Genomic DNA, 14162 nt, shown 5'->3' with positions numbered 1-14162 from the left:
CATACACTTAGGTTCATCATTAAACCTCATTTTTTAACCACTCCACAGATTTCATATTAGCAAACTAGAGTTTTGGCAAGTTGTTTAGGACATCTACTATGTGCATGACATGAGTAATTGTTTACAGACAGATTGTTTCTCTTTTAATGGACTATATCACAATTCCAGTGGGTCAGAAGTTTACATACACTAAGTTAACTGTGCCTTTTAGCAGCTTGGAAAATTACAGAAAATTATGTCAAGCCTTTAGACAATTATCCAATTAGCTTCTAATAGGAGCTGTACTGAATTGGAGGTGTACCTGTGGATTTATTTTAAGGCCTACTTTTAAACTCAGTGCCTCTTTGCTTAACATCATGGGATAATCAAAAGAAATCAGCCAAGACCTTAGATAAAAGAAATGTGGACCTCCACAAGTCTGGTTCATCCTTGGGAGCAATTTACATATGCCTGAAGGTACCACGTTCATCTGTACAAACAATAGCACACAAGTATAAACACCATGGGACCACGCAGGCATCATAGCGCTCAGGAAGGTGATGTATTCTGTCTCCTAGAGATGAACGTAGTTTGGTGCGACAAGTGCAAATCAATCCCAGAACAACAGAAAAGGACTTTGTGAATATGCTGGAAGAAACAGATAGACAAGTATCTATATCCACAGTAAAACAAGTCATATATTGACATAACCTGAAAGGCTGCTCAGCAGACTGTAGTCTGTCATAAAAAAGTCTCATCATGACATCGTGAGAAAGGAAAAATTATGTGGCAGCATCTCAAGACATCAGCCAGGAAGTTAAAGCTTGATCGCAAATGGGTCTTCCAAATGGACAATGACCCAAAGCATAGCTCCAAAGTTGTGGCAAAATGGCTTAAGGACAACTAAGTCAAAGTATTGGAGTGGCCATCACAAAGCTCTGATCTCAGTCTGATAGAAAATTTGTGCGCAGAACTGAAAAAGAATTTGCGAGGAAGGAGGCCTACAAACCTGACTCAGTTACACCAGTTCTGTCTGGAGGAATGGGCCAAAATTCCAGCAACTTATTGTGAAAAGCTTGCGGAAGGCTACCCAAAATATTTGAACCAAGTTAAACCATTTAAAGGCAACACTACCAAATACTAACAAAGTGCATGTAAACTTTTGACCCACTGGGAATGTGATGAAAGAAAATAAAAGCTGAAATAAATAATTTTCTCTACTATTATTCTGACATTTCACATACTTAAAATAAAGTAGTGCTCCTAACTGACCTAACAGGGAATGTTTTCTACAATTAAATTCTAGGAATTGTGAAAAACTTCCAGTTTAAATGTATTTGGTGTATGTAAACTTCTGACTTCAACTGTATGTGTATGTCAGGGTCTGCTAAAGGTAGCTTTGGAGAATGCTCGTGTGCAGGAGAAGCAGCTTCAGCAGGAGAGGAGAGAGCTGAAGATGGAGCTGTACAGAGAGAGAGAGATGAGAGAGAGTCTAGAGAGACAGCTCACTTCTGAGTTACGCAGTCGAGGTACCTCTGACATTCATTGTAACATTGTAAAGTAAATTTATCTTTATCAATGCATTACCATCATGCAATACTATCGACTTTATGCAACTGCTCCAGGCAGACTGCTGACTGTTTTTGGTGTGAGAAACCTTTACTAACACTATAAATTGGCCTGAGGGAAACTTTTCTACAATATTTTTAAATATGTCCCCTTTAAATATCGTCTTGCTCTAATCCTGAGCTTTAGTGTTGACTGTGTCCATCTTATCTTTTCTTTGGTAGCCACCATTCAAAGACGTCTGAAGAAGGAGAAGAAGGCAAAGAGGAGGTTGCAGGAGGCTCTGGAATATGAGTCCAAGAGGAGAGGGCAAATCGAGCAGGTCTTACAGCAGGCCACCTCATCAGACTCTCTCACACATGGTAAAAGACACATTAACACACATTGAATGAGTTTCATTCAGAGTGATACTCTTTCAGCAAGCTTTGTCAGCTGTCGTTTTCTGTTAACACAGATCCAATCAGTCTGGACATGGAGACGGAGCACTGCAAAAGCCCCGAGGAAAATTGCATGTTACAAGGTATTGAGTTTAAAAGGAAGTTAAAAGAACTGGCTGCTTTGTATACAGTATTTAAATAATTTTATAAATAGTAAATCAATTAAATAAAAAAAATATGTATATTTAAAATTCTTAATCTAAAATTTGTTAAAAATGTCTTAATATGGCCCTAACATCTTAAATGGGCAAGTCATATATCAAATGAAAGTTCTCATTCTCAGCAATGTGACTCTATAGTTTATTGTGTTGCCCTTTTAACACAGTTCTAAATATTTTCAATCACAAAGTGAAATAAGATTTCTGTAAGACATCAAGTACAAACTTATAGTCAAAAACTCTAATACAAAAACCAAAATATCTGCTTTTACCTTAGGCAGTTTTCTGCACAATGAGAACATTTTTCTTGTCTGTGAGCTTGCTTTGGTGAATAATCTAATGTTATATCTAAGATGTCCAGAAAAAAAATATGTAGTTCAGCAGGAAAAGCATGCATAAACAAATCATCTGAAAAATATTTTATTGGTGATAAAATGTCTAATGACACCTAGATTGAGTATCTAGTCCACTCCAAGGCCAAGATATTCGATGAAACAATGGAGGTGGTGCATGAACTGAAAATTAGAATGAATGTCTATGGACGAGCACATCTCTGAGGGCTAAAATGCATTAGAGCGCCACCTATATTTCAGATCTGCATTTTGTGATGAAAGTACTTGCTGCCATCTAAAAAATAAGACTTTTTAATGGGAGGTAGAGTGAACAGAACCATAAATACATGCTTACAAATATAGGACAGCTAAAAAAATAAACTGGTTGAAATTTCTATTCATCATAAGATTGTAAACATATATAATATTTTATATGAATATTTTTGAATTATATTGCGTCTATTTTTTTTTTATTATTTTGGGGGGTGTTCTGAAAAAATAATATTTGTTTTTGCAGTTAGTCTACAGTATGTGTGAATGGTAAGCCCAAAGGTTTAGGGGTTAACCCCTTAAACTCATAGACACACCGGTGGGTCCATAGGGGGCGCTATATCTCGAAATAAGTTTACACTTAAACGTTATAGTCCCCGGATGGGGTATTATATGAAAGCTTAGAATCTGAACTTTTCAGAAAATACTGTTAATTTACATTTATGTTACATAAAATAACAAATGAAGGGCTAAAAGCGTTTGTGTCATAAAAAAAGCACCACATAGAATTAATATGGTAGAAATATTAATGTGAATATAAAAGTTTAACTCTCATATATAGTGTGCATTAATGTGGACATGCACAGTTTCAGCTGGACTCTAAATAGCTTATTCAGATTTAGCATCTTGACCTCACTTCCACTTCCACATCTGTCTCTCTCTCTGCATCACCTTGTGTCACTCACCCGCATCCTCTAAACAGATGAGATCATCGGCTCCCTTGGTCTCAGAGTGTAACCATTATCAAATAAACACATAGATGAATCAAAAGGCCAGGGACTAATTGCACGTTTCCTGTGTAAGCAGTGGCTCACCGCATGAATATTCCAGCACCACCCTTCCACTCATTTATCTGTTTCTGCATCTGGCTGCTGTTTTTTCTCCCCCTCCTCACTGTGAGACAGCTAAAGCTACATGATATATTCCTTGAATTTGATTAAAATGGCTCCTTAATGCTGAGAAAATCTTCAACATTGGCACAGCATTTGAATGAAAGAGGTCTTCATTGTCTTTTTGACATTATGTGCATCTATGTGCAGAGAAAACTTTGAATGTTTCTGGTGGCATTAAACACCCAAATATGTATTTTGAGATGTTATTATGTTTCCATCCATATTGCAAATTTCATTTATACTAAAACCTATAGCATCGCAAAAACAATGTATCAATAAAGCCACGTTTCCCCACCCCATGTGTTCAAAAGAACAAAATCGTCACTTCCAAAACATTGTAGCCACTGTAACTCTTTTATTAATAAAATACAGTACTCACGGTTTAGAGCATGCTGACAAAACACTCTAGAAGAACTTGTGTTATGATTGGGAGCGACAGAATGTCACACAGTTCTGGGAGCACTATGTGTGTGCAATCCTCCCTCCTTATGTCTTTGCCGTGCTGATCTATAATATATATTTTAAGTGTCAATAGACCTGCTCTTCGGCAAAGATCAAGTTTGTATTTGACTTATTTGCTCTGCAAACGCTATGCAGGCTTTGGATTTTGTAGACACGGTTATTTCAGGATGACCAGAGCAACATTCAGATGGTCTGCTGGTCAGTCCAGTTATGAATGAGTTATTCAGACACATTACTTTTTTATTCACATCTTCTATTCCTAATCAATTCAATAATTGTTTATTCTGTAAATATGTTTTCATCATAGTTTATGCATTTATATGTTTTGTTTTTTTAATTTGCATTTTGTAGATTCTAATCGCATATTGGTGTTTCCATCCAGCAGTTTTTATGTGATATCCCAAAATGTGCAAAAAAATACGTGGATGGAAACCCAGCTCTGCCCAACACCTCATGGCCTGCCTCACTACTGCATAATACAGATATATTGTAAAGCAATATATATATATATATATATATATATATATATATATATATATATATATATATATATATATATATATATATATATATATATATATATATATATATACTGCTTAAAAAATATAATTATTTATCTATACCAACCATAAGTCACTATTAGGACAGTGTTTTTCAGGAAAACTGACATTTTAAAATGTTTTGGGGTTGAATGTAACAGGGTTGAAAATCATTGGGAATATGGCTGATAACAAACTGATAAAAATTAGAATTTGTCTCTTTTAAAGGAATATTCCGGGTTCAGTATTTAAGCACAATTGACAGCATTTGTTGCAAAATGTACAAAAATGTATTTTGACTTGCCCCTCTGTCACGGATCCACCAGACTCCCTCTCTCACACCACACCCTGCTCCCTCTCCCTTACCGTCAGTCACGCCCACTCGCCTGAGTTTTAATCATGCACACCTGCAGCTCATCATCACTCTGGTTGCACTCAAACCTCACACTCACTCAGCGTCTGGCCTTGTTGAAGGTTTCAGAGGAAAAGAACTTACAGTGAGGAAAATAAGTATTTGAACACCCTGCTATTTTGCAAGTTCTCCCACTTGGAAATCATGGAGGGGTCTGAAATTGTCATCGTAGGTGCATGTCCACTGTGAGAGACATAATCTAAAAAAAAAATCCAAAAATCACAATATATGATTTTTTAACTATTTATTTGTATGATACAGCTGCAAATAAGTATTTGAACACCTGTCTATCAGCCAGAATTCTGACCCTTAAAGACCTGTTAGTCTGCCTTTAAAATGTCCACCTCCACTCCATTTATTATCCTAAATTAGATGCACCTGTTTGAGGTCGTTAGCTGCATAAAGACACCTGTCCACCCCATACAATCAGTAAGAATCCAACTACTAACATGGCCAAGACCAAAGAGCTGTCCAAAGACACTAGAGACAAAATTGTACACCTCCACAAGGCTGGAAAGGGCTACGGGAAATTGCCAAGCAGCTTGGTGAAAAAAGGTCCACTGTTGGAGCAATCATTAGAAAATGGAAGAAGCTAAACATGACTGTCAATCTCCCTCGGACTGGGGCTCCATGCAAGATCTCACCTCGTGGGGTCTCAATGATCCTAAGAAAGGTGAGAAATCAGCCCAGAACTACACGGGAGGAGCTGGTCAATGACCTGAAAAGAGCTGGGACCACCGCTTCCAAGGTTACTGTTGGTAATACACTAAGACGCCATGGTTTGAAATCATGCATGGCACGGAAGGTTCCCTGCTTAAACCAGCACATGTCAAGGCCCGTCTTAAGTTTGCCAATAACCATTTGGATGATCCAGAGGAGTCATGGGAGAAAGTCATGTGGTCAGATGAGACCAAAATAGAACTTTTTGGTCATAATTCCACTAACCGTGTTTGGAGGAAGAAGAATGATGAGTACCATCCCAAGAACACCATCCCTACTGTGAAGCATGGGGATTGTATACATCATGCTTTGGGGGTGTTTTTCTGCACATGGGACAGGGTGACTGCACTGTATTAAGGAGAGGATGACCGGGCCATGTATTAGCAGATTTTGGGGAACAACCTCCTTCCCTCAGTTAGAGCATTGAAGATGGGTCGAGGCTGGGTCTTCCAACATGACAATGACCCGAAGCACACAGCCAGGATAACCAAGGAGTGGCTCTGTAAGAAGCATATCAAGGTTCTGGCGTGGCCTAGCCAGTCTCCAGACCTAAACCCAATAGAGAATCTTTGGAGGGAGCTCAAACTCCGTGTTTCTCAGCTGACAGCCCAGAAACCTGACTGATCTAGAGAAGATCTGTGTGGAGGAGTGGGCCAAAATCCCTCCTGCAGTGTGTGCAAACCTGGTGAAAAACTACAGGAAACGTTTGACCTCTGTAATTGCAAACAAAGGCTACTGTACCAAATATTAACATTGATTTTCTCAGGTGTTCAAATACTTATTTGCAGCTGTATCATACAAATAAATAGTTAAAAAATCATACATTGTGATTTCTGGATTTTTTTTTTTAGATTATGTCTCTCACAGTGGACATGCACCTACGATGACAATTTCAGACCCCTCCATGATTTCCAAGTGGGAGAACTTGCAAAATAGCAGGGTGTTCAAATACTTATTTTCCTCACTGTACCTCTGTGTTAACTTACCTGTTTATCAACGATCTGCTCTGGATGTGAGACTCTGTTTGTTTTATGCCTCTAAATACTGACCTGCTCCTCAGTTTTATGGATGTTGTGAGTCTGAAACACAGGTTGAAGTTGATGTTTTCTGTTTGGCAAAGATTGTACCTGAAATACAGACCTGTGGATCCTAGTGGTGATCGCCTTCTGCCTATGTCCTCCGGTTTGAAGAAAGACTTGTGTTGATAAGATGTATATTTGCCTGAATACTCCCCTTACCTGTTTCCTCTGTGTACTGTTTAATAAACTCCTGTACCTGGGTTCATCTCCAGTTCCAGTGTTGGTGTGTCATTACACCCTCCTTTTCTTTAAAAAAGCAATGGATTCCAGTAAGGCACTGGGAATGGAAGTGAATGGGGCCAATCTGTAAACATGAAAATACTCACGGTTTCAAAAAGTAAAGCCACAATCTAAAAAATATCCAAAGTAACATGATTTTAGTGTGCTAAAATCACATTTTCTGTCTAAAGGTATTGTAATGTCAACAAATTATAAAATGACTGTAATAAAAAATTATGATCTAAACTATTTTACATCTCAAATAATACAAAAGTTTTAACAGAAGAATTAATATAATTGCTTTTATAAATGTATAAACTTCACCATTCTGCCTTTTAAACCTTCCAAAAATTGGTCCCATTGCAAGTGCCTCACTGTAACTTCAGATTTTCTCTTATTTATTTTTTGGTAATCAACATTATGCCACAAATGCTGTCGATTGAGCTTAACTTGTATTGAACCCATAATTTCACTTTAAGTGACCCATTCCACCCCCTTTACCTCATCTATTTTTTTGCAGTTATGCCCCTTCAGTATCCTTTCTCTTATGAATAGTGTAAAAATAGAAAAATTGCCAAATAAATTCAAATAGGGTCATTAGTAAAATTTAAATAGATATGAAATACACTATGGCAATATATCTTTTTATTATTACAAGACAAAGAAGTATTATATTCATACAATTCACTACTTTTAGAAATGCTACTTGTTGCTGAACAGTTGGCACTGTTTTTCAGTGATTGACTTGATTTCCATATGACTTTGCTGTTTGACGTAGAAGCAACATGGAAGTAAACTATAACAAGTATACAACACATGAACACTATGATATGGCTATTGCCATGTACTACTGATATTATGTAAGTTAGACATTCAACTTACATAATATCAGTAGTACATGGCAATAGCCATATCATAGTGTTCATGAGTTTGATTCAATACATGTCAGAGAAAATGCATGTGTTGCTTATGGTTAACTTGTAGCTCAATCGAGCTGTTCATCTTGTAGTCCAAAAGCCTGGAAGAGAATTCACCATGGGTTCCCTGGGGATTTTCCTATGTATTTTTGTAATGGGTTTTTTAACTTGTGTAAAATAAGGTCTGTGGTACATATTACTTGATGATACATTGACGTTTTGTTCTACAACATAACACACTTCAAAATTCACATTTGAGGTATGACTGTGTAATTTAAGTTGTAAAACAAAATGTTCATGTATCGTCAATTAATGTGTAGACCTTATATTACACAATTTCAAAAACCCCAGGAAACCCATGGTGATTTAGAGTTCCGGATTTGCCTACAAATTTACGTCACGGCTGAACATTTCTATATGTGTTTGACAGCCAGTTCTGGACACTATCTGGGCATTTTGTCAGTCCATTTGTAATAGTTGGGTCACTTAAGACCCTATGTGTGTAATACTTTTTGGTGAAACACCCAAGCATTTAAGGGTTAAATATGATTTCAGAAAGATCAAACCATTCGTTTAAAGGAGGAAATGGGTAATGCCGAGGTGGTCACCAAGTGAACCTAGACCTTTCGTCAAAGGACACTTTTTCATTATCATTTATTTTCTCTTTGATCTCACAAATTAAACGTGTTTTAATGTTCTCTTACCTGCCTCTTGTTGTTTTCCCTCACAGAAAGCAGAACATACACAAAGAACCCAATAAAGTACTAAGAAGAGGCAACATCCTAATAAAAGGCAAGCCTGATCTCCACATTGAACCTACTCACAAAAACAAGACACTTCCCAAATTCAGGTTCCAGAGAGGACTTTGTGGCTTTTTAAATAATGAAGAGATGTTGGAGAATATCTGATCTTTGAGTGAAAGCATCATTCCCATCCTCTGAACCTCACAGCATTCCAGATTACTCGATGGTTGTTATATCTACATAGACTTTACATAATTCCCTTCTTAAGCTCACTTGATGTTTGAAGAGCAGTAATGCCTTCCTGTTATTTGTTCAGAGGTATCTACTGATATGGATTCTGGCATCACTTTAAGAACAGTGACCCGCAGTTCCATGTGCTCAAGATGGAATGATGAAAATGTAAAAAATGGGATAAGACAGGGAGCTTGTTTCTGTCTTTCAGAGAAGACCACATAGTGTTTTTAAATCTTCTTGTTTGAAAGACTCAAAATAGAAGAGTATGAGAACATTACATTTTGTTGCTTTTCTCTTTGTCAATGTTCTCATTTTCTGTCCATTTCTTTGTAGGTTTGATTAGATTCCCAATGCTTTGATTAATCACAAAAAAAGAGTTGAGAGTTGAAGAGTTTTTTTTTCCGACTGTATGTGATTGTTTCCTATTTTTATGACCTTGCATTATTTAATTGGCTGAATGAAAATCACCTTAATCCCTTTCCACTCATTGAATGTACTCACTGTATTCTGTATTTTTAATAGTTATGTGTTAAAATCCTTCTTAAAGTCAACATGAAATCAAACTTTACCCTTTTTACTTTCTTAGTAAAAAGGGTCTATACGTTCCTGGTCTTACTGTGAACAAATCGTTGGTGCACATTATTCTAAAGAGTCTTTGTAATATTTCAAAAAATTTACATCATGCCCTCTTATTTTTGAGCCCCTCCCCTCCAACCACCTGTCATGTGGAGACCACTTTTCACAATCCAATCAATTGCCGAAAAATTAAATGAAGCCCCTCCCTATTTTTTTCTCATTAAATATCCTGTCCAATTATAGAAATAAAATGGGTTGTGAATGCTGTTTTTTGTTGACTTAAATGGAAAACGCATGTTACTGTATTTCAAAAACATCACCACACTCGTTCAAGTGTTGTTTCTCGAAAGTCTCCTTGAAAGTTTCTCGCTTTATGTGTTAAGGATGCTTTTGGTTTGTATGAAACCTGTGGATTTAGTAAATGTGTTTTCCTGTTCCCAAGCATTTACAGAGATTTGATTCACTAACCATTTTAGCATTGGCTAAAACTAGACCCTAGACCACATTGGATATTATCTTATGTGTTTGGCATTTTTCCCAGCATATGAGTCTTTATTTAGTCTGAGAGTTACTTAGAGGAAAACAGACTTCCCATGGAACAGAATTTCCTGCTGATTTCATCAGGATGAGCCATCGATCCTATTGACTTTCAAATGCTAATTGATGTCTCAAAAGGTCCAGATCAATGTCTGTCACCATTTTATCCTCCAAAATGAAGCAACAACACAAATAAACAAAGGAATGCTCATGTCACTGGTGTCACCTTGTCATCAGTAATGTTCCTGATGAAGCAAAAGCCATCAAACAGTCCTATTGATTCAGGTCATGCAAATGAGACCCCATTAATAGCTTAAATGTCTCTGAGCTGCTAAGTGTATGGCCTTTATTGACAGATATCAAAGTCTTCATTTACATTCATAGTTTGTAGTTACTTTTTTTTTTTTTTGCAATACAAAAGGACTGATGGATGGATTACGCTTTCCCCATCTTGTTCCAAAACCTGCTGTTTTTAATCCTCTGTGTACACAAAAGTAATTTTCCTATTAAAATCATGGTATAGGCTTTGGGTATGGGGTTATATTTTAAATGCTTAAGTTTCATAATAACATCTTAAAGATTGTTATATTATTTCCATTTTGTCACAGTAATTTTGGAAGTCATATATTTATCATTTGAATAGATAAAGAGTAAATTCAAGAAGTATCACTCAGTTTTGGTGTACCTTGTGATTAATCAATTATAATTGCAAAATAAATAAATAAAACTATGACATTTCTCTTTGAAAACACATTATGTACAACCCTGTTACATTCAAATTTTTCGAGTTGAACAATATAGGGTTAACAGTCAGAGCAGAAATGGCTAATAACAGCCTTAACTTGCAAATATCCTTGTACTACGTTGTTTACAGTTAATAATCTTATTAATTTTTTCCCCATAACAGAGCTGAACCCATTAAAATTATAATGGTACTGATTGGGGTCATGCAAATTGGATGAGATTCCAGTGAATAACAAACAAGTAAAGATTTTCCAGATTTATGTTCCAGTTATATACAGTGCACTAAACAGAGCCTTATCTAAATAAAGTAAACATTAAGTCGCCTTAAATAAGTTATTTATAATAAGTTATATGTTGTCCATTGATTCAGTAGTAGGCCATTGGGACGTGCATAGCACACAAATTATTTCCTGAAAATGACCCATACGTACTGTAATTGACTCATATTTCAGATTGTGGTGTGACCGGTGACTTGGGCGTTGAAGTTAAAGCAGACTGATGGTCTACAGTGATACAGCTACAGTCATGTAAAATCCTTTCCCAAACAAGGATATTGTGAATTGTGGAGCATTACAGTATTGTTGAATTGTAATCTGTCTTAATATTTTTCTTTTGCATATTTCGGGAATATCACTTGAGACCATAAATCTGTGGGGACCATAAATAGATTTGAAAACAATCTGTGATGATGAAACTATTTTTTCATTTACTCTGAATTAGACTTGCTCTTTAAAAACAGATGGCCATTTAGAAACGTGGGAAAATTGTGGTTTAAAAAATACAGCTAAAATGAGATAGATGGAGCGGAAGATAAACATGTGTTTGATATGGCTTGGGGTGCTCCTTCAATGTAAGCATAAGTTTTTCCACCAGTTTAATCATCGCCAGGTAAAAATAGTAAGTCTGATAGGTTACAAAAGTAATATCACCTATTTTCAGCAAGCTTAACAGGACTAAGATGGTCAGAGACACTCAAAACATAAACATAGTCTTATTGCATTTCGCATACAAGTCTATTAATGGGGGTGTATGCAGTTGGGGACAACATATGTTTTTGTACAGTAACATTTAAATAAGGTTGTTGTTTCAAGTGAGCAGAAAAAGTGGAGCCATTTCATGCACTAAAGCCTTCAAATACAGATACTGTGAAGCAAGCACTCCAACAAGACTGAAAAAATGTTTGTTTAACAAGATTACCCATATTAGGGCACAGTGAAATGGAAAGGGGAGGAAATGGGTTGAAAGGAAATTATTAAATTGTGATTAAGTCATTGAACCCATCAACAACTTTTCTCGTGACATCTGAAGATAAGAGAGGATGTTTTTGCTCATCTAAAGTGACCAGCATTCCACTCTTTCTGCTTCCCCTATTAAGGAACAGGAACGTTTTATCAAAAATGATTGATAGAAGACAGATAGAAACTCTCACACTCTCTCTAATGTAATACCAGGTGATTGCAATGTTAAAGATCAATATTTCAATTTCAGACAGCATTTTTATTCCCTAAGATTAGAAAAAAATAAAATTAAAAATTAAAAAAATCCATCTGCTAAATGGAGAATCTCTCAGCTTTACTGATAGCACAATGAAAAGGTTTTATTCTGCGAGCAAGATGTTTGATTTTGTGAATTATTCATTGAGATCTGTTTGTGCAAGTGAATAGCCACTTGGTCCAATAGCGAAGAATAATAATACTGATTGCTCAAACACAGCAGAGGAATTTAACATTGAAAAGTGAAAATGGGGACAAAGCTTTCTTCACTACAGCAGGGTCACTTACTGATAAATAGACCTGTGAAATCTTGCATGAACACTGACTAAAGCTTTCTCTGTAACAGAAAAAAATAACACATTAGGCAGGATGTTAGAAAGTCATACCGTTTTGGAACAACATCTGGGTGAGTGAACTGTGACATGATTTTCAGTTTTGGTGAACTATCTCTTTAAGATCTAACAGTTTCTTATTTTCCAACACATGAATGCATAAATAATTTTTTTTTTTTAAATCAGTTATCAGAAAGTAATGTCTTCAAATAAGCTTTCTTAATCATAGCAGTATTGTGAGATCTTATACTTTATGGGCCATTTTTTTATTTTTTATTTTTTACTTTCTGACTTAAATGTTGAAATTTTCAATTCAGTTCAGATTTCACCAACAAAACTCAATTTGTAACATCTTACATTTACATTTATTAATTTAGCAGATGCTTTTATCTGAAGCGACTTACAAATGAGGAGTACAATAGAAGCGACCTAAGGAGGCAGAATAAAAAAGTGCTGCAATACAAAGCTGCAAATTGCTTAGAGAAGCACAAGAATGACGTCATGAGTGGTGAAAAAGAATGATTTTCTTTTATTTATTTATTTGTAGAGAAGAAAGAAGAGGATTAGTGGGACTGAAATGAAAGACATTGATCTTTAGCTGTTTCTTGAAGGTGGTTAGTGTCAGCTGCTCGGGAGGGTTTGGAAGGTCATTCCACCAGCGAAGAACGGATGAACTGAAGGTCCGGGAAAGTGTTTTTGTGCTACTGTGAGATGGTACCTTGAGGTGCCGTTCAATCGCTGATCTTAGGCTTCTGGAGGGCACATTGACTTGAAGTAGCGAGTGTTGATAGGGGGTTGTTCTGTAGGCAAGCGACAATGCCTTGAATTTGATGCAAACAACCATTGGTAACCAGTGCAGTTTGTTGAAAAGAGTAATGATGTGCGCTCTAAATTGAAATATAAATATCAATAGTTTTTCTCAAAATAAAATGTGATAATTTCAGGGATTCTCATTAGCTACATACATTTGCATAATTTAAAAAAATCTAGAAAATTAGATAAAATTGCTTCAGAATCAACCTTTATACACCACATGTAAAGATTTCATGGATCAGGAAACTTTTGCAGTGCATAGTGACAAACAGGTGTTTTGGAAAGTGCTTTGGTAGTATTTATTGCTATTTAGTGTTTTGGGAGAAAAAAAATCAAAGGAGCCTGTTGCCCTTGTGATGAGAAGAAGGGCGTGGCCGAATTGTGATGGTGCACAGAGGCACTGAATCAGCTGATCAGTGGGAGGGCGAGATAAAGAGATCAAAGAGTTCTCATCAAAAAATCCTCCATGTGCAGCAATGACAGCTTTGCAGATCCTTGGCATCCTGTCAGTTTGTCCAGATACTTGGGTGACATTTCACCCTATCTTCCTGTAGCACTTACCATAGATGTGGCTGTCTTGTTGGGCACTTCTCACGTACCTTACAGTATAGCTGATCCCACAAAAGCTCAATGGGGTTAAGATCCATAACACTCTTTTCCAATGATCTGTTGTCCAATGTCTGTGTTTCTTTTACTCCTTCAGACCT

The 14162-nt window shown here is 36.4% G+C and overlaps 1 protein-coding gene across 4 annotated transcripts in view; it reads left to right on the top strand.

The window, feature by feature from the left end:
* Positions 1–10604, top strand: part of dachb (dachshund b) — a 53292-nt gene extending 42688 nt beyond the window's left edge. For all 4 annotated transcript variants that reach the window (XM_052127184.1, XM_052127182.1, XM_052127183.1 and 1 more), the window contains 4 exons: positions 1361–1508; positions 1770–1907; positions 2000–2065; positions 8714–10604. In XM_052127184.1, the coding sequence (XP_051983144.1) occupies positions 1361–1508; positions 1770–1907; positions 2000–2065; positions 8714–8751 (390 nt within the window). In that variant the 3' untranslated portion in view covers positions 8752–10604. The remainder of the gene's footprint in view (positions 1–1360; positions 1509–1769; positions 1908–1999; positions 2066–8713) is intronic.
* Positions 10605–14162: the final 3558 nt, after the last annotated feature.

This window comes from Xyrauchen texanus, chromosome 5, assembly GCF_025860055.1.
Source record: "Xyrauchen texanus isolate HMW12.3.18 chromosome 5, RBS_HiC_50CHRs, whole genome shotgun sequence".
Lineage (NCBI taxonomy): Eukaryota > Metazoa > Chordata > Actinopteri > Cypriniformes > Catostomidae > Xyrauchen > Xyrauchen texanus.
The sequence above is the reverse complement of the archived record's forward strand: the minus strand, read 5'-3'. Positions and strand labels throughout refer to the sequence as shown.